The 26079-nt window shown below is 43.5% G+C and overlaps 1 protein-coding gene across 8 annotated transcripts in view; it reads right to left on the reverse strand.

Moving 5' to 3' along the window:
- The window catches only part of miga2 (mitoguardin 2), a 53163-nt gene that overhangs the window by 5827 nt on the left and 21257 nt on the right, over positions 1-26079 (reverse strand). For 3 of the 8 annotated variants that reach the window (XM_041193643.1, XM_041193644.1, XM_041193639.1), the window contains 12 exons: positions 23544-23664; positions 21284-21420; positions 20361-20475; positions 20131-20237; positions 13042-13157; positions 12271-12343; positions 9912-9998; positions 8947-9045; positions 6305-6439; positions 5048-5101; positions 4762-4878; positions 1805-2005 (listed from right to left, as the gene is read on the reverse strand). In XM_041193643.1, coding sequence (XP_041049577.1) covers positions 1805-2005; positions 4762-4878; positions 5048-5101; positions 6305-6439; positions 8947-9045; positions 9912-9998; positions 12271-12343; positions 13042-13157; positions 20131-20237; positions 20361-20475; positions 21284-21420; positions 23544-23664 — 1362 coding nt within the window. Of the gene's footprint in view, positions 1-1731; positions 2006-4761; positions 4879-5047; positions 5102-6304; positions 6440-8946; positions 9046-9911; positions 9999-12270; positions 12344-13041; positions 13158-20130; positions 20238-20360; positions 20476-21283; positions 21421-23543; positions 23665-26079 lie in introns of those variants that run through there. The other 5 variants (XR_005943798.1, XM_041193645.1, XR_005943797.1 and 2 more) reach the window with 3 other exon arrangements.

The following is a 26079-nucleotide window of genomic DNA, read 5'->3' on the forward strand; positions in this document are numbered from 1 at the left end:
AGAGATTTGTGTGGTTTATGACTGTCTGGGTACATTGATCATGAAACTACTCTCTTACGTTTTGCCATTTTCACCCAGTCCATGTCGCCTACACTTTGGTAGCAAAGTGAATATTGACACCACTGGCAGACAGGAATTGTGGCAGACCTTACAGAAAACCAAGCTGTTGTAACAGCAAACAGAGTCTATTTAAACAGAGCCTCTACAAACTACAGCAAACAGAACTCTCCCAATAATAGGATTATTTCTCCAGCAAAATGCAGTGAGTGGAAGATAGCTACAGAACAGAAATTATGCGAGTCAAACCAATCCTAGTCACTAGAGGCAGTGCAGTCTCCAGGCATGATTGACGAGGGAATTAGCCAATCATCACACCATTCTGGCTGGGATTCTGGTGTCACTATATGCAGCCTTTTACTAAAACCTTTCGACTTCCTGAAGGTACAGAATTATGAAGAAAATGACTTTAGTTAATTTCCCTCCCTGTTGTGTCCTGTGTCCAAAGAAGGTGGAGGGGGTGGTGCAGGAAAAGAATCTACATCTAGTCCTCTGCCACTCTGGACACTGACCTCCACAAGGTGTGCAAACTTCCCCCAATTGCCAAGAGCCACATTACTCATGGGAGGAGTAATACATTTTAAAAATGTGGGCAGGTGGTTCAACTGCAGAATTATGCCTCAAAAACAGTGCAATATCAGGGAGCATCCAGCTCCTGTTAAACTCAATTTTATCCTGGTTAAAATATCAAAATAAGCAGGAACCAGTACAGCCCACAATCCGCTGGTATTGGCTCAGTGACACCACTCAGGACACTGGACCTCCACAGAACTGGAGAATGATTAGCTGGTACAGATCCATGTAACAGCGTCAAGAATCATATTGACAAGAATGATAAGTAAAAATCAAATTACTTTAAAAAAAAATTTAAACAAACTAGTTGCCTAATTTTTAGACTCAATTGCTAGTCTTGGGTAAAAAAAAGTGCTTTGAATTTTCACAGATGTAATCCTTTTAGTGCGAGAACTATACAGTTTGGTCAAAGAATGGGCTCCTCCTGTACTGTGTAATTTCACAGTTTGGTAGTACTGGGCTGGGTGATAGGAAAAAGAGCAGGTATAAAAACATTGGACAAGGAGGAATGTGCAAGGTTACAGGGAAAAGGTAGGGGAATGGCATTAGGCGCATTACTCATACGGAGAGTCAGCACAGATACAACAGGCCAAACGGCCTTCTTCTGTGCTGTGACAATTCTGTGTTGTTTCCTCCCTAGGCAGGGGATGCTAAGGCCAATTGTAGTGTGCTCTTTGCAACCCTGGACATCTAACCAAATCACAATGACATTTTCTGATCTGTATGGCTCAGTAACAGACCAGGCAGTGTATTAATCCACTACACTGAGGGGGGCAGTTGCACCTGAGTTTAAAGAGCAAGGCTGATTCTATGTCCTCCACCAACTGTAAAAGTGGAGAGAAGCATATTTCTTGTCCTGCAATTCTTGGGTTATCCCAAAGATGCCCCCTCCACCATCTCGAGGATGTATTAGATTCTGGGAGAATAACTTCCCACTCTTCCTGTCCCCCACCATGCCATATCAAAATGCTGATATCCAACAGAATGAGCCAACCTCAATGTGTATGAAGTATTCTGATCAAGACTCTTAAGAGTCTCCTCAAAATGGGGGTCATCCAGGAATAGGATATAAGCCACTGATTCTCAGTGCGATGTGGTTTGATTCATTTCTTCCCAAAATTAATTTTTTTTTTTTGTTTGTTTTTTAAAAAAACCTTTGTGCCGGGTTTCATACAAGACTGGCCTCTTCCAAAGGTCCATTGTCAGTGGGTATAGTCCCATTCATTTCCGTTACTGCATCAACACCCAGGTAGCCAAGGAGAATCTCACTGCGTCTCCGCGACAACTGCACAATGTCATCCGCCAGTGAATTCACTGTAGTGTATCGCACCTTGTCCACATCAAACATGTCCTTCAAATACTGGAGAATTTGTTGCTACAAGACAAAAGCACAATTGTGTGTAAAAAAACTATAGTTAAACAACAAATATATTACACACCATACATGAGACACCCCTTCTCCCCGTCTTTTCTTTAAATTAGAGAAATCTTTCATCTATCCCTACATCTTGAAATTAAAAAAACATGTTTCATTATTGCATGATTGCTGCATAACACCAGGTGCCAGCTGGTGGCAATACCGAGGACAACAATTCTCACTTTATAGAAGGGGCAATTGAATTACTATAAAAGGGAAAAAATTGCAAGACTATCAGGAAGGAGCATGGAAGTGAGATTCGTTAATAGCTCTTTCAGACAGCTGAGAAAGGCATGATGGGCCAAGCTGCCTCCTTCTGTGCTGTACTATTCCACAAATTCTAGATGCATTTACCCAAACTGTCAAAAAAATTCAAATGAGTTAAGTATTATGGTAATATTGTAATTAATCCAGAAGCACTTCACTGGGCCTGTTAATATAGCTCCTTTGCACAGTCAAGCCTCAATAGCTTTTCTACCAGTTCAATATCAATATATTAATACCAAGCACCTCCCAAACCTCCAGGAGCACAATTGCAACAGATACACAGGAATGCCACCTCCAAGTCACACACATCATCCTGACCTTGGGGGGGGCTAGGCATCCGATTTTGTATCAGACAGTCTGGTTTTAAGCCAGCCTGACCACTGTCCAGTACTGGATGGCTTTATGTCTAGTATTTCATACCTTAGTACACCCCTTCCCCTTCTACATAGGCAGTCCCTCCGGATCGAGCATGACTTGCTCCGCTCCAGTTCAATGGTGCGGAGATGGCTGCTAAGTCCAATGCGTGATCTGCAGACTCTGCCACATGTGGGGCAAATGGGTTTAAGGGTGAGGCAGATGAGGTGTTTGGAGGTTTGCACGCTCCCTCCGATGCCTTGACTTCACCTCTGCATGTTCCCGATGTGTCTCAATGTGTTCGGTGCCTTCCCGAATAAACCTCGATTTTAGTCAGTCACAAGCCAGGAACTCCTATGACCTTGGCAGAGATGTTTGATCTCCTTGGGGTGCTTTGAGAAGATCCCTGCAGTGTTTCTGTTGTCCTCCTGAGAGTATCCTGCCATGGTGAAGTTCTGAGTAGAACAGTTGCTTCGGGAGCCTGGTGTCAAGCAAATGAACAACATCTCCTGCCCAGCGGAGCCAGTTTTGAGTGGCTAGTGCCTCGGTGCTGGGAAAGTTAGCTTAGGAGAGAAGGTGTTGTTGGACCGCCTTTCTTGCCACAGCTTTGGAGGATCTTGAGAAGGCACTATTGGCGATACTTTGAGGTTCCTGCTGTAGGTGGTCCAAGTGTCCAAAGCATATACAAGTACAGGGATCACTGTTGACTGGCAAACCAAGACCTTAGTCTCAGATTTGAGATCCTGACCCTCAAACACTCTTTTCCTCAAATGGCTGAAGGCTGACCTGGAATATTGCAGATGATGATGAAGCTTGATATTTATGTCTGCCTTCGTTGAGAAGAGGCTCCCAAGATACGGAAAATGGTCCACATTTTCCAAGATCTTGCCGTAAATCTTAATCAACGGGAGGGAATGCTTTGCTGTGGGAGTTGGTTGGAAGAGGACCTTCCTTTTCCAGGTGTTTAGTGAAAGGCCCATTTTCTCATGAGCTTCAGAGAAGAAGTCGATAATGACTTGAGGCTCAGTTTCTGAGCAAGTGCACACAACCATTATCTGCATCCTGAAGCTCAATGACTGATCCTGGGAGTGATTTTGGTTTTGGATTGAAGGCTGCGTGGGTTGAACAGTTTCCATCTGTTCTGTAAATTATCTCCACGCCTGTGGGTAATTTGCAAGAGATGAGGTGCAATATAGCAACGAGGACGATGGAGAAGAGAGTGTAATGATGCAACCTTGCTTGACCTCAATCTTCACCGAGATAGGATCTGCGGTGGTTTCATTGGCAAGGATCACAGCTCTCACGCATTAAGGAGAAGGTGAAGGATGGTTAAAAAAAAAAAGGACATCCAAATTTGAGGAGGATACTCCATAAACCTTTGCCGTTAACAAAGTCAGAGGCTTTTGTGAGGTTGAAAAAGGCAATGTACAGCAGTTGGTGCTGTTCCTTGCATTTTTCTTGAACTTACTGTGCAGTGAAGATCATGCCTGCAGTGCTTCACAATTACAGTACACTCACCTCAGTGAAGCACTGGCAGGGGCCTGTGCTCATTCCTTTCCCAATCTTCAGCAGCCTCAAGCGACTGGGATACAGGAAACATGTTAGTTTTCATATGTTTTCCCCATTTCACCGTAGCCAAACCCCACATGTTGTCTTCAAACCACACTATTTCTGAAAGTGATGATGTCAACCCTGTACGAGATGATGTCATCCCCACATGCCACACTGGTGTCCAGTATTAGTGGCCTCTGGCTACCTAACCCTGACTTGGAACAACATAGTCATTCCGTCTTCATCACTGGGTCAAAATCCTGGCGCTCCCTCTCTAACAGCACTGTGGGAACACCTTTCAACACATGGACTGCAGCAATTCAAGTTGGCAGGCCAGCATCATTTTCTCAACAGACAACCAGGGTGTGGCTAATAAATACCGGTCCTGCCAGTGACATCCTTAACCCCAGAACAATTCTTATCTTTCAATAAACAAAAGCAAACAAACAAAATTATATTCAATATCTGAGAAGGAGTAAGCCCCCTTGCACTTACTCACAAAACAACAGGGGACCAAAGAGATTTTAAAATGTGTCTCTCACCTTAAAGATAGTGCAAACTTCACAGAGGTGTTGCTTTGGTCCAAGAAAGCCCCAGGCAAGGACAGGACTGACGTGCTCCGAAATGGAGTAAAAATGGGAAATGAAACCATCAGGGACCTACAGTCACAAGACAATAATGTAACACCCATTTAAAGTAAGCGCGAGAATATCATTCATTTTAAACTTGATTCCATTTCAGCCAAGCAAGCAGTGTTCTCCACACTTCGCATGTGAAGGTCTTTAGAATCACTGGTTTGTGCGCCACCCTCACCACTTGTGTACTGACCTGCAGCAGTCGCCTTTTTGCTTTCAACACCGACCAACAAGCTGTGGCAAGAGCCTGTGAAGTGCAAGGGAAACAAGAGGGGTCAAAACACAGAGATTAAAAGAAATAAGAAGAGAAATGCACCTCTGTTCACAAAGCAGAGGATACATGAAGGTTGCTAGTGAATTATTTGTTATGCTTACTACTAGCCAAAGTCATATGAACATTCAAATTAGGAGCAGGACTCAGCCACTTGACCCCTCAGTAAGATCATGGCAGATCTGATTGTAACCTCATGCCTATCCCCAATAATCTTTCAAAAATTCAAAAATCGATCTACCTCTGCCTTAAAAATATTCAAAGACTCAGCTTCCACTGCCTTTTGAGGAAGAGAGTTCCAAAGACTCACGACCCTCTGAGAAAAAAATTTCTCATGTCTCAAATGGGCAACCCTTTATTTTTAAACAGTGATCCGTCATAATAAGTCATGCAATGAGTTCCTCAATATGAATAAGTAGACTCAATAGAAATTATTTGGCCTTATACATCATAAAAAGTATATAAAGGTTCTTTTGACCCATCAAAATGTCTGAAAGACATTAAAAATCTTACACTTGCATGTGCTTCCTGTCAACTTTTTCCATTATAAATTCATGTGTCCATATTTAGTGTTGCAACTTGCCATATAAACATGTCACGTCGTAAAATTTACCTTCCAACTACTTGAGGCACTGCAACATTTCCCTGCCCAACCTGAGCCAGCGGGAGAGGTTAAAAGAAGTGGGGGTGAAATTACAGCTTGACAAATTTACACAGGCAGCTTCCATTATAAATGTGGACACAACAACTTATAACTAAGGTGAAGGTAAAAAGGAAAGAACGGCTCACTTCAAAATGGAGACAGAATTCTCTCTGTGCATTCTACTTTAACATTATTCCCCATCCTCAAACCCTATTTCACCTGAAAACTATGCTTGGTCACATTGGAGAGAAATGCAGACAAGACACATAGTACAAGCAATGGAAAGAAAGCGCAGGCAGGGACAAGAGGCAAGAGGCAGAGTGGTTAAAGCTAGTCATTGATCCTGAGCACCTTCAGTAGCCCCCGACAGAGGAACACTAACACAGCCTCAGGCCTCAAGCTCTCCAGAGCTGGTCGAATGGTCAGGAAGACTAAATGGAGCTGGTTTTACTTAAATTTGTTTGCAACATAGGTCGCTGGTGAATCATCATCCCTACGGTCACTGCAGCACACTAATGCAAATCAACGTGACTTACCGTCTCCTTAAAACTATCTGAGAGCCAGCGGTTCCGTAAAACAGCCACTACAGACGAAGGAGGGCTTTCCAAGTCCTCAAAGGCATCCATCAGAATAAAATCCAACACAATGTCAAAGAAGCTCATGCACACAACCTGTAGATACAAGGTTTCTCCCGTTAATAAAAGAAAGATCGTGCGTGTATATAGCACCGGTCACAACCTCAGGATGTCATCAATTGATTAGCAGTCAATTCTGAAGTGCAATCACTGTTGTAATGTAGAAAACGCGCCGGCCGATCTGCGTGCACCAAGATCCCACAAACAGCAATGAGATAATGACAGATAATCCATTACTAGTGATGTCAACTGAGGGATAAATACTGGCCAGGATGCCAGGGAGAAATTCACTGCTCTTCATCAAAATACCACCACGGGAGCCTTTTACATCCACCTGAGAGGGCAGACAGGATCTCAGTTTAGCATCTCAACTGAAAGACAGCCTGTCTGACAGTGCCACACCCCATCAATACTGCACTGGGAACGTCAGCATGCATTTTGGGCTTGAACCCATAGCCTTCTCATTTAAGAGGTGAGCCAACACCAGAGAAATGCAGCAAAATATTAAAATGAGGTTTCCTAGAACGGTGTGACTTGGATCCCTACATACGGAGCTGCTATTCTAAGCTGTTCTGCGCTGTTGAGGCCCACATCCATGCTGGTGGGGGTAACCTCTAAGGTCACTCCTTCAGCACCTCCTGCAGCAGATTTGAGAATGGACTTTCGGTCAGGTATACAGTGTAACGGCAGGAGCAGAGTACCTTACGTTAAAAATACCTACACCCCTGAATTAGAAGGTGTGACAAGGATGATGAGCAGCAAGGCATTAAAGCATCCTACCCCAACTTGCTGCCCCCTTTTTTCTATTCGAGATCTTCTCCAGAAACAAAAAATTATAGAGCAGAAACAGACCATTTGGACCAACTGGTTTGTGCTCCACATAATCCTCCTCCCACTCCACTTCATCTCACCCTATCAGTATATCCATCTATTTATTTCTCCCTCATGTGTTTATCCAGCTTTCCCTTAAATGCATCTATATTATTCATCTCAACCACTCCCTGTGGTAGCAAGTCCCACATTCTCAACACTTTCTTGGTAAAGAAGCATCTCTTGAATTCCCTGTTGGATTTTTTAGTGACTATCGCATATTAATTGCCCTTAGTTTTGGTCTCCCCCACAAGAAACATCTCTACATCTAAGCAGATTTTGCTAGATAGAAGGCCCCATAATTCACATAGAAGATCACTGTGAAATTTGAGCCAAACATGTCGAAATATACAACATAGGCAACTCAGTAAAAACGTGATTTGAGAACGCAAGGGTTTCAAGTCAATCAGATCAGACATCACTGCAGGAGTTCCTCAGGGTAGTGTCCTAGGTCCAATCATCTTCAGCTGTTTTATCAAAGACCTTCCCTCGTCATTGGGTCAGAAGTGGGGATATTCACTGATTGCACGATGTTCAGCACCATTTGCAATTCCTCAGATACTGAAGCAATCCACATCCATATGTAGTAAGACCTGGATAATATTTAGGGTTTGGGATGATAAGAGGCAAGTAACATTTGCATCACACAAGTGCTGGGTAATGAACATCTCCAAGAAGAGAAAATTTAACCATCTCCCCCTGACATTCAATGGCATTACCATCAGTTAAATCCCCCACTATCAACACCCTGGGTGTTACTATTGACCAGAAAGGAACTGGACTAGCCATATAAATACTGTGGCTACAGGAGCAGGTCAGAGGCTAGGAATTCTGCAAAGAGTAACTCACCTTCCAAATCCCCAAAGCCTGTTCACCATCTACAAAGCACAAGTCAGGAGAGTGATGGAATACTCCCCACTTGTTGGAGCTGCACTCATGCAGGCAACACAAACAGTTCAACACCATTCAGGACAAAGCAGCCAGCTTGATTGGCTCCCCATCCACAAACATTCACTCTCTCCATCAACAACACACACAGTGACAGCAGTGTGTACAATCTATAAAATGCACTGCAGCAACTCACCAAGTCTCTTTCAACAGCACCTGCCAAACCCATGACCTCTACCAACTAGAAGGACAAGGACAGAAGATGCAAGGGAATGCCATCACCTGCAAGTTCCCCTCCAAGTCACACACCATCCTGACTTGGAACTACATCGGCATTCCATCACTGTTGCTGGGTCAAAATCCTGCAATCCCCCCACCGACAACAGCACTGTGGGTGTTCCTACAAAACATGGACTGTAATGGCTCAAGGCGGTGGTGAGCCACCACCTTCTCAAGGGCAATTAGGGATGGGCAATAAATGTTGGACAAGCCAGTGACACCCACTTCCCATGAACAAATAAAAGTTACCCTTTGTAGCTCTGAATCAATACTTGACTCTTCCTTTGGCAATAAATGCTAATGTGCTTAAATATTACATGGTTCCAAATCCAAAGTTCACCCCAGTGCAGTTTGTCACACATTGGAATACATCTATGTTGAAAGGCATTAATGTGCTGTAAGATGTACAGCCCCAGTAATTTAAAAATAAAACGTCAACAAAACACTGAATGCACGTTTGCTTCCGACCGTATCCAGTTAGCAACTGAAAAGATTTCTGGACCTACCCCTCGTCCCTCCAGCTCTCTCTTCGTCGTTACCCAGGTTTCTTCTCTTGCTGCATAGTGCAGCATTTCCTGGTAAGTCTCATGGAATCTATTTACATTCTGCAAGAGAGAGAAAGAGACACACACACAGGGAAAGGAAGATAAGAATCTTTTTTTTAATCACATTACAGTGATGGGAAGATCGGATTTTGTCACTGTTTCCGCCCACATTCACCTCTTTCTTCAACCAGTTTAACTCTTACCAGCACAGTTCGCCTCAACCAGAGGAAATTGAGCAGCGAGCACCTCCTCAGATTTTAAGAACAGTCACTCGGTTATCAGACTGGCACTTCCCTCTTTGCAACAGGACAGATCCTCCCTTGCGTAGAGGAATTAAGCCATTCCTGTAAATTACCTGAGCATCTGGCATTCAGGAGTGTGCCCACACTGCCCAATATCCAACTAGAGAATAATGTAAGCTCAGGGTGTAATAAGAACCCCCATCATAGCCTGGTCTGGATACTGTCTTTCATCTGGGCCCTTACGTGCAGTTCTCCAATTGTTTTAAAGATGAACTGAGAAGCACTTTAATGAAACAACGTCAGATATAAAGTGTTACGCAGCTTAATTCCCCAGACAGCATACAGCAATCAATGCAAGCTCCATCATAAAAGGTTGATATCTTGGGGCCAATTTTCTGGCCTTTAACTACAGGAAGTTTCAGACAATCTGTCCATACCTTTCAAAGATGCACGGCATATCAGCCCCCTCCAGCTATGCCCCACTCAGTGCTCCACTGGAACAAGCCACTCAGTTCAAGGGCCAGAAATGCTGGCTTTTCCAGCGATGACCACATCTCATGAAAGAATTTTTTTTAAATAAACTATGCGCTTAACGTGCGATAATGATCTCATATTTGTTATTCGCTCTGCTCTCCACTTATAAGCACAGATCAAAACAGCATGTTTGTAGGGGTGAGGTTTTACCTTTCCTGCACTGGACATCAGTCCTGTAATCATCTGCTTCCCAATTTTACTGAAGTAAAGCCGGTTTGCCTCATCTTGCAGCAATATCTGTGATGACAATGAGCTTTTGTTAGAAATGGAAGCAATGCACATTCCCCACTGTGAATATGATCCAGCTTCCACCCTGCAACATTACCATCCAATTTAATAAAAACAGAAAATTCTGGAAATACTCAGCAGGTCATCCAACTGAGATAAATGCATACTGTCTAGGAGCACTTGGCTTATCATCTCCCCAGCTCTTGGTTATTATAGATTAGGGGGAGATGATGGCATAGCAGTAATGTCACTGGACTACTAACTCAAGGCTCAGGCTAATGCACTGGGACACAGGTTTGAATCCCACCCACAGCAGCCGGTGGATTTTTTTTTTGTTGTTGTTAAAAAACCACCTGGTTCACTAATGTCCTTTAGGGAAGGAAATCTGCCATCCTTACCTGGTCTGGCCCACATGTGACTTCAGACCCACAACAATGACATTGACTCTGAATTGCCCTCAAATGGCCGAGCAAGCCACTCAGTTGAAGGGCAATTACAGATGGGCAACAAATGCTGGCCTTACCAGCAACGCCCATATCCCATAACATATGGGCAAGAATAGACCTTTGGTCCCCTCATCTGGCTTCACCGTGACTCTAGAACGAACAGATTTGTGTTCCTTTTCCCAACAGGAATTCACCCATCCCTTTTGAAACCATGCTGTGGCAGTCTGTTCCAACATCACTGCTGATGATAAACTCCACTAATTTACTACCCGCTGATAAAAAATAAAGTTGCCTGAATATCCTACTTTCTTTTGGCTCCCTGAACTTTAAGCACTGTCCCTAATTCTTGTATCTTATGTTGGACTGAAAAATTTCTTTAAAATATGTGACGATTCAAATTACTGTGACCTCCCCTGCAGTCCCTAATCAGAATTAGAATTAAATCCAGAAACATAAATACTGTCCCCACACGACCCAAAGTGACACCATCTTTTTAATGTATTTTCTTTACTGTCCCTTCCTTCACTCCTCTGCATACATTGCATTCCAGCCAGCATCTCTCTTCTGGCCCTCTGCCAATGCTAATCTAACCGGAATGTTAGCAGGTGAGTGACATCAGTTAGGGAGATTTCACTGTAATCTTCCCATATTTCACCATCACGTGGCGCAGCTCCAACACAACAGCATAGTATATATAAAATTTACTTTTTCCTCTCTCCAAGTCCCCATTCCCTCCCTCCCCTTCACTACTACATTACATAGGAACATAAGACTTAGGAGCAGTAGGACATTCGGTCCTTCAAGCCTGCTCTGCCATTCGATACAATCATGGCTGATCTGGGAGTTCTCAATTTCACTTGCCTGTCTGCCCCCCATAGCCCTCAACTCCCTTGTCTATCAAAAATCTATCTAACTCAGCCTTGAATACATTCAGTGACCCATCCTCCACTGCATGATGTTGCAGGTGGCTGCATGGCTTTCATTGTAGATACACTGTCCTCACACGGTTGGCTGGCAGAGAGGAGCCATGAGCCAATTGTCGAGCAGATACCCTTGGCGCCCAACAACAGCCTCTGGTTCTTCACACTGGGCCAAAGATGACGAGCACAGGTAGAATTACACACTATTCCCCGAGTTAGGAAAGTGCAGGTGACCCTTAACGCTGTAACCAACCAGCTAAAGGCAAGCACATCAACCGTGACACTTCCCTCAATTATGTTGCATTGAATTAGGACACAGAAGCAGACTAGCCTATCGATGTTCATGCTCCACACAAACCTCCTCCCACATTGCTTCAGCGCACCCTATCAGCATATCCTTCTATACCTTTCTTCTCCTCTGTATCTGTGCCTTTAAATGCATCCATGCTATTCGCCTCAAAGCCACTCGATGTGGCAAGAAGTTCCACATTTTCACCGTTCTCTGAATAAAGAAGCTTCTCCTGAGTTCCCAAGTGGATTTATTAGTGACTGTCTTATAATCATGGCCCTTAGCTTTGGAGTTGTCCTCTAGTGGAAACATCTCTATGTTTATCCTATCAAACTCCTTCAGAATTTTAAAAACTTCGATCAGGTCACCCCCTCAGCCTTCTCTTTTCTGTCTGGCAGCAAAAGAAAGTAGCTAGCTGGCCCCTCAGTCCAAGCAAACCTATGAATAGGATCAGGAATGCGCAGCGTGGAGGAAAAAGCCTTCCCAGAATAAGCCACTCAGATTGGAGATAAATGCCTTTTACACACACTTATGTACTTGCTCACCCCTTGCTCACGCCTAACACACTCAAATCACTACAACACTTGTCTCCTTCACCCATCAAGCAGCCTTATCAACAGGTTTACCTCAAATGCCTGACGCACACAGTGTAGTTTCGCCAGGAAGTCCTCGTCGCTATAGCATTCCAGAAGGTCTGTTCTAAAAAACACAAGATGGCCGCCAGCTTTACTGTCAAGGACTAGAAAAGAGCTGAATCTTACACAGACCGACAGGCGGTTCCATCTCCGGACTGCGCTCACAGCTGGGAGAGCCCTTTGACTCTAACAAACAACAAATTGTATTCATATAGCACTTTTAACTTAGCAAAATGTCACAGGGTACTTCAAAGGAGCATCAGTCAGACCAAATTTGACACCAAGCTAAATGAAGAGATAGGATTTAAGGAGTGTCTTAAAAGAAAGGGAGAAAGGTAGAGAGGTTTAGGGAAAGAATTCCAGAGCTTGGGTCTGAGGCAACTGAAGGAACAGTCACCAATGGTGCTGCAAAGGGAATCAGGATGCATAAGAGGCTGGAGTTGGAAGAATGCAGAATTCTTGAAGGGTTGTAAGGATGGAGGTGGTTACAGGTAGGGAGAGGTGAGACTATGAAGGGATATGAAAAAGGTGAAAATCCTGAGCTGGGAAAAACGCATGGGCATGGACAGGTTGGAGCTTGGCTCCTGTATCTGTTTTGCCAACCACATCTGGCAATTCACCGTCCAACCTCTCACTATAACAGGGCACTGGAAGGCTGTCCACATCAGCTCTAGAGGTGTACTCCTGCTGGAGGACCCACTTACAGAGTAAGAGGAGGAGGGAAATGCAGTGGGGAGACTGAAGAAAGATTTGGCCACGCACCTGAATGATCTGCAGGCAACCTGGTCATCGTGAACAATCCTCATGGCTTCTTCGTATAAAGCGGATGATCTGGACGAGTGATATCTCTCTTCATCAAATGATAAAGAATCAAATAGCTGAAGATATAAAAGAAGTGTGGATGATATTTAAATCTCTTTCCTGCTCAAGGACACATGGTAGCTTAAATGTTGCAATAGGACACAAGTTCACTGAGTCAACATTCCTCTTCCTCTGCATGTCCTTCTATGTCCACGGTCAAACAGTGAATTCTGCAGTATTGTAATTTGAATCTGACCTGGAAGCTTCTGGCAGACTTAGCATGCAAAAGGCGAGCTGGCCCATCTCACACTCTGCTTACAGCTGCAGAATCTATTTTAGGCAGTTTTCTCTCTCATTGGAAGGCCCCTATAAACTCCCCCAATGGTTTCATTGGGTAACAGTAACATCCAGCCATACAGACGAGAAGGTCCCAGGTTCAATCTTTGGTCAGTGTTAACTGAAGGGCTACAGTTACCCCCAGGCTTTATTATGCCAACTCTCCTGGCCGGCCTCCCACTTTGCACTCTGTGAACCTGAGCTCATCCAAAACTGCTGCCCCATATCCTAATTCACACCAAATCCTGTTCACCAATCACCACCAATGCTCGCTGACCTACACTGGCTTCAGGCCTGGCAATACCTCGAATTTTAAAATTTCACCTTTGCTTTCAAATCTTGCTCATGATCTGTAAACTCCTTCAGCTCTACAAGCCTCAAGAGACCTTGGCAGTCCTCCAATTCTGGGCTTATGCCCATGTCCACCACTGGTGTCATACCTTCAGCTATCTAGGCCCCAAGCCCTGGAATTCCCTCTCTAAACTATCCATCTCTCTCACCTCCTTCAAGACACCTGTTAAAACATACTCTTTGACCTAGTATCTCCGTCTGGTTTGGTGTCACCTTTCGTTTGATAATAGCTCTTGTGAAATTCCTTGGGATGTTTTTCTGTGTTAAAGATGCTATATAAATATAAGATGTTGCCGTTTGTGCCCCTGGGCTAGGAAGCAGTGAAAGATCAGCCAGGGTTCCAGCCACTGATTGCCATCAGAAAAAGCTAAAGCTAGATGTAGAAACAGGAATAGGTCATTAAAGCCCCCTCAAGCCAGTTCCACTATTCAATGAGATAATTGCTGATCTGTATCTTAAATCCATTTACTCACCTTGATTCCCTAACCCTTAATATCCTTGCCCAACCAAAATCTACCAATCTTGGTGTTCAGATTTTCAATTGACATTCCCCTGCTTCATCAGCATTTTGGACGAACAGAGTTCTTGATTTCCACTCCCCTTTGTGTGAAGAAGTGCTTCCTAACATCATCCATGAATGGTCTGGCTCTAATTTTAAGGTTATACCTCCCTATCAAATCCTTTGATCATATGCAACAACTTGATCAGATCACACTACAATCTTCTATACTCGAAGGAATACAACCCTTGTCTATGCAATCTGTTCTCATAATTTAACTCTCTTAACCCCTGTTAGAGATTTGGGTATCAACTGCAATGGTTTCCCACAGTTGTAGAGAGCTAAGTGTCCACGTTCAGACATGAGGGATGGCCTTTTGGGCTGCATACTAGAAATGCAGAAGAACAAAAGGAGAGAAAGCAAGAAAAACTGGGACATGGATGGGTTAGTGGTATAAAGAGACTGATCCCAAACAACTCATTTCATTCTCTACTGCTTAGAGGGAAAGCAGGTTTCTAGTTCCCACATTTGGATGGGAGATAGGAATTTAAAATGTGCCACGTGGAACACAGATATAAAAAGTGATACCATCCAAGCCATTTCAGACACACTGTGCCAGTAACTGAACCAGCACCAAAGGCTTCCAGCACAAACTGAATCTGGTGCACTCATGGTGAGTAGGCATGTGCAGCAGATGATAAATCCAAGAGGACCTGAATGACATCATCTTACATTTCTTATTATTCATTCTCAGGACATGAGCATCACTGACCAGGCCAGCATTTATTGCCCATGAGGTGGTGGTGGTGAGCTGCCTTCTTGAACCGCTGCAGTCCATGTGGTGTAGGTACACCCACAGTGCTGGTAGGGACTGAGCTCTAGGATTTTGACTCAAGAATGGCAATGCATTTTCAAGTCAGGATGGCATGTGGCTTGGAGAGGAACTTCCAGGTAGTGATGTTCCCAAGTGGCTGCTGCCCTTGTCCATGGAGGTGGTAGAGGTCATGGGTTGGGAAGGTGCTGTCAAGGGAGCCTTGGTGAGTTCCTGCAGTGCATCTTGTAGATGATACACAGTGCTGCCACTGTACGCTGGTTGTGGAGGAGGTGCCAATCAAGCAGGCTGCTTTGCCCTGGATGGTGTCAAGCTTCTTGAGTGTTATAAGATGTACATCCAGGTAAGTGGAGAGTATTTCACTGTACTCCTGACTTGTACCTTATAGATGGTGTTCAGGCTTTGGGGAGCCAGATAATGAGTTACTCGCCACAGAATTCCCAGCCTCCGACCTGCTCTTGCAGCTTCAGCATTTAAATCGGTGAGCTAGTTAGGTTTCTGGTCAATGATAACCGCTCTAGGATGTTGATGGTGGGGGTTTTCAGTGATGGGAATGCTGTTGACTATCAATGAGTGATGGTTAGATTCTCTCTTTTTGGGGATGGTAATTTCTTGGCACAAGTGTTTTATGGTTAAAGCAAAAGATCTCATTCGAGTCAGATCAGGCCAGGCTCCTGATGCACACTACAATATTTCAGTATTTGTATGAAGTGAAACCGCTTTGCACTGATGCTAGGATTGCAGTATAAACACAGACTGAAAGGCCAATGCGGAACTCACATGTGGATGCCACGGATCACTGGAACTGCTTGCTGAAAACAAAGCTGTTAAAATAAAAAGGGCAGTATCTGTTAACATTACCATTGTAATGTTGAAACAGCTACTGAAGGGGCTGCAAAAAACACAGGCAACACCAGTTTGCATTCAAGCAACCTTCCTCTAATTATAGCAGAAGCTTGCTCCCAATAAATCAAGCTGCCTTTGCTAGTCCTTCTTCCGATAGACTCAGGCCCAAGTAGCATAGTAATAACGAGATTGCAGCCTTCCAATAGCTGGTCAACAAGATCAATCCAATTTAGAGGGAACACTCAGGACGTGGAAATATCTGCCGTAATGACATAATTTCTCAACAAGTAAACACATTCAGCGAGTATCACATGGTTGTAAGAAGTTAAAGAGATGTCCAAAGGAACACTACGATAACCAAGTTTTCCACTTAATCCTGACAGTGGAACAAGAACAAAAAATTGTTGGAAAAACTCAACAAGTCTAACAGCATCTATGGAGAGAAAGACAGAGTTAACATTCCGAGTCCATATGACTCTTCATCAGCGCTAAAGAGAAGTAAAAATATGAAGAAATTTATACTGTTTAAGGGGAGTGGAGCATGTGAAGCTGGATAGGAGGCTAGCGATAGGTAGAGGCAAAAGAGAGATTGCCAAAGATGTCATAAACAAAAGGTCAAAGGGGTGTTAACGGTGATGGCACTGGCTAAAGGAGGTGCTGATGGTGGCATTAAGGATAGAAAGCAGAATGTGATAATAGCTGGACAAGGGACTCTGGAAAGAACAACGTGACAGATGTCCCTAGTTTGGGGGGGGGGGGGGTGCGGGTTTGGTGGGAAAAAAGATCAAAAATGGGATAAAAGGTGGGGATAAAACAATGAATAAAAATGAAACTTGCTGAGTTTTTCCAGCACTTTTTTTGTTTCAGATTTCCAGCATCTGTTGTATTTTGCCTGACATAGTGAAACCGGTTTATATTCAAAGTCTCACTATAGTGTGATTGACACTCTTGCTGAAGAGCTGCTCCTGGACAAACCAATATAACAAATAGTTCTGAATCTGCAGTGAGCAGTGAGTGACAAAACAAAAAGAACTTACACAAAATTTTACAGCACTCAACAGGCCATTTGTCCCATCTGGTCTATGCTGGTGTTTATGATCCACACAAGCCTCATCCCACCCCATCAGCCTATCCTCCTATCCCTTTCTCTCTCTCTCTGTTTATCCAGCTTTTCCCTAAATGCATTTATGCTATTCACCACAACTACTTTCTGGGTAACAAAGTTTCTCCTCAATTCCTTATTAGATTTATTAACATAAAATTTTTTATTTACATAGAACAATGAAGCATCCATTGCATCGTTAAAATATCCTGAAGAATTTCTATTGCAACTTAGGCAAATGTGACATCCAACTTGTACACAGCGAGGCCATACCAAACAACTGGTATTTATATAGCGCCATTGACAACTCCAGAACATCCCAAAGAACATTACAGCTCACAAGGTACTTTTTAAATGTAATCACTGCTGGACAATGCTGCAGGAGTTCCTCAGGGTATTGTCCTAGGCCGAAGCATCTTCAGCTGCTTCATCAATGACCTTCCTTCTATCATAAGGTCAGAAGTGGGGATGTTCACTGATGATTGCACAATGTTCAGCACCATTCGTGACTCCTCAGATACTGAAGCAATTCGTGCCCACATGCAGAAAGACCTGGGCGACATTCAAGCTTGGGTTGATTAAGTGGCAAGTAACATTCATGCCACACAAGTGCCAGGCAATGACCATCTCCAACAACAGAGAATCTAACCATTGCCTTGACATTCAATGGCATTCTCATCGCTGAATCCCCCAATATTAACATCCTAGGGGTTACCATTGACGAGAAACTGAACTGGACCAGCCATATAAATAATGTGGCTGCAAGAGCAGGTCAGGGGCTGGGAATTCTGCGAAGAGTAACTCATCTCCTGACTCCCCAAAGTCCACCATCTACAAAGCACAAGTCAGGAGTGTGATGGAATACTCGCCACTTACCTGGATGAGTGCAGCTCCAACAACACTTGAGCAGCTCAACACCAACCAGGGCAAAACAGCCTTCTTGATTGGCACCCCATCCACCACCTTCAAAACCCACTCTCTCCACCACCAAAGCACAGTAGTAGCTGTGCGCATCACTTACAAGATGCAATGCAGTAACTCACCAAGGCTCTTTCGACAGTATCTTCCAAACCTGTGACCTCTACCACCTAGATGGACAAATGCAGCAGATACATGGGAACACCATCACCTGCAAGTTCCCATCCAAGCCATACACCATCCTGACTTGGAACTATATCACCATTCCTTCACTGTCACTGAGTCAAAATCCTGGATCCCCCTTCTCTAACAGCAATGTGGGTGTACCTACAGCAGTTCAAAAAGGCGGCTCACCATCACCTTCTCAAGGGCAATTGGTGATGGGCAATAAATGCCGGCTTAGCCAGTGATGCCCTCATCCTGTGAAAGAAAAATTGTAGGCAAAATGGCAAGCCAATTTGCACACAGCAAGGTTTCACAAACTGCAAATAAATAAATGATCGGACAATCTATTTTTTGTGCAGTCGACCAGGACACCAGGGAGAACTCCCCTGCTCTTCTTCTCATCATGTCTTGTACATCCACTGGACGGGTCAGACAGGGCTTCAGTTTAATTTCTCATCCATCAGAAGGACTGCTAACTCCGATGCAAGCATCTATAGCCTTGCAAAATCCTAAGAAAAGCTTATGGCGGTTTGTATTTCAATTCAGTTAATAAAAATCCCTCTAGCTAGGTTTGTTGAAAGGTTACCAACCACTACAAATTTCTGAAATCGGTGTTGGAGGAGGATTAGATTTTCTGACTGACCCTGATTATTCTAAACTTGTGGCAATGCATCAAAGCTTGCAATTTCATGAAGCCATATTTGCCATCTTCCAATCTTCCAAAGTGCCCAAGCAAACTGGCTGGACATTGGTTATTTGACATGGATGACTGCAAAACAGTCAGTTACATCCAACAGATTTATGGGGAGATGGTGGCATGTCACTGGACTAGTAATCCAAAGACACAGGCTAATGTTCTGGGGACAAGGGTTCAAATCCCACCATGACAACTGGTGGAATTTAAATTTAAATAATGAATCTGGAAATGGGAGCTAACCTCAGTAATAGAAGCTATCATCAATTGTTGTAAAAAACCTAACTGGCTCACTAATCTCCTTTTCAGAAGGAAATTTGTCATCCTTACCCAGTCTGGCCTACATGTGAATACAGACCCACAGCAATGTGGTTGACTCTCATCTGCCCTCTGAAATGGCCTAGCAAAACATTCAGTTCAAGGACAATAAGGGCTTGCAGCGACACCCACATCCCATGAAAACATGTTTTGAAAAAAAACTTGGTCACTGCTATAAATGGAGTCAAAATAGTTGATACAGGAACTGTCAATATACAGTTTTTCTCAAGCAGGGAAAAGGGAAATTGTACTGCAAACATTAAACCCAGTGAAACCAGTCAGTCAGCTGCAGGCAGTGACATTATTGAAGGAAACTTTATAGGAGGAAAAACAAACATCCCATGACTCTGATTTTATTTCAGAAGGGATCGTTTGGCTGGTATTCCGTTACCATTCCAGGTTGCACCAAACAATTAGTCGCCCATAAAAGCTCTTTGAGGGGGTTTCCAAGCCTTTGTAAAACTCAAGCACAAAAGCCGTGTCTAGTGACCAGAGGTCAAGGAAACTAGGTATATAGCCATCCTCACAGTTTGGGTGCTACAATTATCAACATCCCTGAGCTAAGGATGAAGAAAAAAAGTGGACAGGTTCCCATTCTTGCCCAATGTGCAGAAGGTACATGTGTGGGAGCGATGGTGGCATCGTACAGGTTTGCGTTCCATTGTGATCGCCCACAATGTAGAATAGCTGACCAACACTCAATTGTCTGAATCCTCTCATGAAAACTGGTCACTCAGATGAGATATGAGTGTGACCAGTATCCACGTATTGTTCCACAAAACTGGGTCAGCACTTTCAGGAGACGAGAGAGAAAATAGGGAGGAAACGGGAGGACCAAAATGGATTCAATGGGACAAATAGCCACCTTCTATGCAGTAATTACAATAAGAAAAGATTGATCCAAAGCCAGACAGTAGCAATCCACCGTAAATTCAAGGAGCTCAGTAGGAAGACATCTTAAATCCAACTAGAGATAACATAAAGCTCACCTCTGCCGCTGAAAAGAATGAGTCCTCTGAAGTCACACTGGCGTCATCATCGAAATAACACCTCCCAGAATCCTCTCCATAGGGAAGGGCCAGAGCCCCAACACACTCTGGGCAAAAACAAATTAAAGGTTTTTCTTCTATGAAACCACACTGTGTAACTTTTGCTAAAAATCAGTAATTATGCAATCTGTTTACACTACTCTCTTCCCAGTTTAAGAATTCAAACCTACCAAAATCAGCCAGCACACTGTTAGAAGGCACAGTCTCCCCAAACTCTTCCTGCAGCCGGTACGCGCGATGCAGCAGGGCTTCCAGCTTCTGCGAAAACTCCTTGTTTCTTGATGGCTGTTTAATTATTCACACAGTGAGGGTTTCTGCCTTTTATTCAAATTATCCTAAACTCAGTTTCCTCTCTGGCCTACCAAAACAACATCTTTGCATGCTCATCTACAGCAGTTACATTTTGACGCTGAGGAGAAATGTAGGGCTCCTGCAGTCATCCCACCTGAGACCTGCTAACAGCAAAGGCTGAGGACGCAGTAAGTTCAGCTCACCTGATCTTGTAGCTCAGTGATTCACTGTGCTACAGAAGATCACAGCCGATCTTGGAGAGGTCAGTGCTGGGGTGTTACAACTGGCCTCAGTGAGTCTAGGTTAGGGAGTGACTCTTGCTGAAAAATGAACTTTTCTTTTTCTCCCCCCGGAATGTCCTTGGGCATTTCACTGCCTTAACTATGTTGAGGCCATTTGAAATCTGTCCTTTTGTCAGCAGAAAGGTTATTATTATACCCACAAATGTATGAACACTGTCCCAACCTCCCTTCCATTATTGCTTCTCTGGGGCACTGTGATGAACAACACAACAGAAAATTGTTAACACACAAGGATGTTAAACTCAGTTTATGAGCCAAGCACTTGTCTAAACCAGAGTAGCCAGTTTGAGAAGAGATGGCAGTAAGTGTCAGCGACATTTCGGACCTTACTTTCAGACAAAAACACATTTTGCTGAAGTTACATCACTTTGCAAATCGCAGGCTAAAAGCTTTGGCTCACCACAACAGGTCGATAAAGCCACCTCAACCACAAAACAGACATTCTTACAGTCACAGAAGGTAACACTGCTTTATGCAGTCAACATGTCTGCTCGGTGTACCTCACAGTTGTCCCCAGTCCCACCGCTCACTCCTAGGTTCATCAGACAATTCTTTCTTTCTGTTTCAGAGCCACTCCTCTGCCGTTTGGTCAGGGCGAGTTCCCACTTTTGCAAAGCTTCTTCAAACAGCTCCATCCCTGATCATTCAATAGAATTATATAGAATTACACAAAACATAAAGCTCAGAAACAGGCTATCCAGACCCATCAGATACTTACTGGCAGTTATGCTTCCCCCACCCCTTTTCACCTCACCCTATCAACATTTGCTTCAAACCCTTTCTCCCTCATGTGTTTATCTAACTTTCACTTAAATGCATCTATACTATTCACCTCTAGAACTCCTTGTGATACTGAGCTCCACATTCTCACCACTCTCTGGATAAAATTCCTCCTGAATTCCCTATTGGATTCATTAGTGACTATCTTATATTTATGGCCTCAAGATTTACAAAATGAAACACTCGGGAACCTAAAAAGCAAAAATTAGCATTATCATAGAAATTTAAACACGGTTTATAACACTTGGACTTTAATCCCCCACTTTCCCAATTCACTCCTGACGTCAGGGCAATCTGCCCCTTGACATCTGCAAATGTAAGCAAACACATTGATCTGTACAAGAGTGACAGTAATTAACTCACTCACCCCCAGGTCTCTTTCCCCACCAGCCAGGAACAAAGAATAGCAGCACCTAACCCCAAACAGGCATTCAGCTGATCAAAGTCAGATGTAGCCCAGGTTAAATGCAGAACATTGATCCATCTGTTCTGCCCCGGCAATGTGCTTTAAACCTCAACTGCTACTTTCAGCCTCTTAATTTTCTTGCGTTTTCTTTTTAATTAATTGAATGCTTGCATTAACTAATCAGTTCATTAATCCTTTACAAATCATCGATTAAGCCTTAGCTGGAGTACATGTCCCTCATTCTGAGGACTGCATTTTAGGAAGTATATCCCACCAGACCTTGGAGAGGGTACTAAGAAGGTTCACTCAAATAGTACCAGAGATAAGAGACATTATTTGTGTGGAAAGACTGGCAAAGCTGGGATTATTTTCCTTAGAATAGAGAAGGTTAATGGGGGAGTGAGATATGTGTAAAATTATGAAGGGTTTTGTTACAAGAAAAAAAGAAACTGTTTCAATGGTATGAGAATCAGTAACAGAGAATACAGATTATTAGGTAATTGACAAACATGCCAGAGGGGAGAGGAGAAATTATTTTACGCAGCGAGTTGTGATGTTCTGGAACGCACCGCCTGAAAGGGCAGTGGAAGCAGATTCAATAGTAACTTTCAAAACTGGATAAATTTGCAGGCTTTGGTGAAAGAGCAGGGAAAGTGGGACTAATTAGCTCTCAAAGAGCTGACACAAGTACAATGGGCAGAATGGTCTCTTTCTACGTGATAAAATTCTATGAACTTGTAGCCAGAGAGCAAGAATGGTTACTACCTTCCACTTACGGATGTTAATCCAAACCATTTTTGTGATGGGTAACCAAATAGAGGCTTTTAATAGGGTCCAAAACTTAGAAATTACTTGTAAACAAGTAGATTTTCTCTCCAATGTTTTCATTTCTACATTTATAGTTGAAATTTCACCCTCCAATGCAGGACCAGCAAACCCTACACATAGGAGCAGTTGTGGCTACCAACTTCAGCGCTTCTGTGGATAAGTGCACTCTTCTCTACCCCACACAACAATGCATCACCCACTAATCCACATGGCCTCCATAAACTCAAACTCTGCTGCCCATGTCCTTATTCACATCAAGTCCTGTTCACCCATTACCCCTGTGCTTGCTGACATACATTGGGTCCCAGTTAAACAACACCTCAATTTTAAAATGCTCATCCTTATTTTAAATCTCTCCATGGCCTCTCCCCTCCCCATTTCTGTAATCTCCTCCAGACCCCATAACTCCTCTAGATCTCTACACTCCTCTAGTTCTGACCTCTTCGGCAACTCAATTTTAATTACTCCAGTCTTCAGCTGCCTAGGCCCTAAGCTCTGAAATTCCTACTCTAAACCTCTCCACCTCCTCCTTGAATACACTCCTTAAAACTTATCTCCTTGACCAAGCTTTTGGTGACCTATTCCAATGTCTCATGTGACTCAGTGTTTTTGCCTTATAACACTCCTGTAAAGTGACTTGGGATATGTTATTATGTTAAAGCCACCATGTAAATGCAAGTTATTGTTGTTGTGCAGGCAAATAATATTTGGCTGTAATCAAAGCACAGTATCTCAAAGCTTCCTACCAATAACGTATAGGTTCTCAGCATTGGAATCCTCTGCTGTTTCATTCTCTTCCTGAACAGCTCCTGCTTCCCAAGGTTCAGTTGGCAAGCCTGGTGGATTTGGCGAGTTTGCTGGTCGCACCTTTCAGTAATCATTTAACAGAAAGAAACACACGGTTTAGGCTAAAAAATAACTTTTATTTATGCAATGTACTTCATGGCCTCTGGACATGTCAAAGTGCATTATAGTCAATTAAATACTTTTCTTTAAAGTCATCACTGTTCTAATGTAGGAAATAAGACAGTCAATTTGCACACAGCATGGTCCCACAATAATTACCAGACAAGCTGTTTTTGTGATGTTGGTTGAGGGATAAATACTGACCACAATACTGGGGAGAACGCTCCTGCATTTCTTCAAAATAGTGGCAGTGGGATCTTTCACATCCACCCGAGATGGCAGACAGGACATCGATTTAATGCATCATCCAGAAGGAGGCAAATCCAACAGTGCAGTGCTCCTTTGGTACTGCACTGTAGTGTCAAATGATATTATGTGCTCAGGTGTCTAGGGTGATTGCTCATCTCTAATTGCCCTCGAGGTGGTGGTGCTGAGGCACCTTCTTGAACCACTGCAGGCCATGTGGTGTAGGTGCACCTAAAGTGCCACTAGGGAAAGATCCAGGATTCTGACCTAGCCAGTGAAGGAACAGCGATATAGTTCCAAGTCGGAATGGTCTGCGGCTCGGAGAGGAACTTGAAGGTGGTGGTGTTCCCATGCGTCTGCTCCCCTTGTCCTTCTCGGTGGTAGAGTTTGGACGGTACTGTTGAAGAAGCCTTGGTGAGTTGCTGCAGTGCCTCTTGTAGATGGTACACGCTGCTGCCACTGTGTGTTGATGGTGGAGGGAGTGAACGTTTAAGCTGATGAATGGGGTGATCAAAACTGACCCTTGAAGAACAACATTGCAAACCAGCTTAGTCTGAGAAACATGCATTCCCTGCCGCCCTTTGCTTCCTGTCACTAAGTCCATGCTATCACTTTCCCCTCAATTTTATGGGTTTCCACCATTTTTAATAATCCTCCCATGTGGCACTTTCTGAAAGCCCATAAATATAGCATCAACTGCACTACCTTGGTCAACTTTCTCTGTTACCTCGAAGAATCCAATGAAGTTAGGCAGAATGATTTACCCTTAACAATCCACGCTACCGCTCCTCGATTCAACCATGCCTTTCCAAGTGGAAGTTCGTTTTGTCCTTGATAATGGTTCCCCACCACTGATTTTAGGCTGACTAGTCTGTAGTTTCTTGATTTACCTTACTCCCCTTTTTCAAATAGTGGCATAACATTTAAAACCCTCCAATCCTCAGGCACAACTACTGTATCCAATGAGGATTGAAAAACTGCTATTCGTCTGCTATTTCTACCTTTGCTTCTTTCAGCAATCAAGGATGCATCCATTTGCACCAGATGGCTTACCCACTTTCAGTCATGTTAATTTGTTAGCGGTTCTTCTCTCTCTATTGTTAACCTGTCAATACCTTCCCTCCCCTCTTTCAACATAGCCTTCACATCACCCGCTTCCTTTATGCAGACAGGTGCAAAGTATTTAACATTTTTGCCATGCCCTCGTAAGGCTCCACGTGAAGATTTCCCTTTGGGTCCTCAAAGGACACAACTTTTCCCCTAATTGCTTACACTTTATACGTTTACATAATGTTTTAGGTTCAATTTCATTTCATTTGCTAATCTTTTCTCGTAACCTCTCTTTGCCTCCATTATTAACTCCCTCCTGTACTTTCCAAGTGTTCCTGGTTATTATCTGAATCTTGCTCTTAACATTTGTTATAAGCCTCCTTTCTCAGTTTTATTTTCTTCATCATCCAGGGCACATTAAGCTTTTCCCTCCAAAGGGCAATGCCTAGTTTGTCCCTGAACTATCACTTCCCTAAATGCCCATTACTCCATCAGTGCTTTACCCTGCACTTGCATTTTCCAATCTACCGGTGCTGAGCCCCTTCTTAAATCACTGAAATTAGCTTTTGCCCAGTTGTGCATTTTTACCTTCCATATCCATGTCAGGAGCAAATTTGCCCTGTTAGAAATTATGAGCATCTGTACACCAGTCCAATCCTGTTTTTATCTGATCAATTCATATGGACGTTAAAAATTGACATAGGATCAAACAGCACAGAAGGCCATTCAGCCCATTATGCTTCTGCCAGCTCATTGAATCCCAATTAGTCCACTGCCCCACTCTTTCCCCACAGCCATGCAATTCTTCTCATGCAGGAAAGACAGTGAAGAACACATCACAGAATCATTACAGTGCATCAAATCCGCACTGGCTCACTAAAAGAGCAGTCTACCTAGTCCCACTCCCCTGCCTTATCCTCATAACCTTGCACATTCTTTTTTTCAGATCCAGTTCCCTTTTGAATACCTTGATCGAATCTGCCCCCACCACCCTCTCCGGAAATTCATTCCAGACTCCAAATACCCTCTGGGTGAAAAAAAAAATCTTCATCACTTTAACTTCTTTTGCCAATTATTTTG

This window comes from Carcharodon carcharias, chromosome 8 (assembly GCF_017639515.1).
Source record: "Carcharodon carcharias isolate sCarCar2 chromosome 8, sCarCar2.pri, whole genome shotgun sequence".
NCBI classification, from domain to species: Eukaryota; Metazoa; Chordata; class Chondrichthyes; order Lamniformes; family Lamnidae; genus Carcharodon; species Carcharodon carcharias.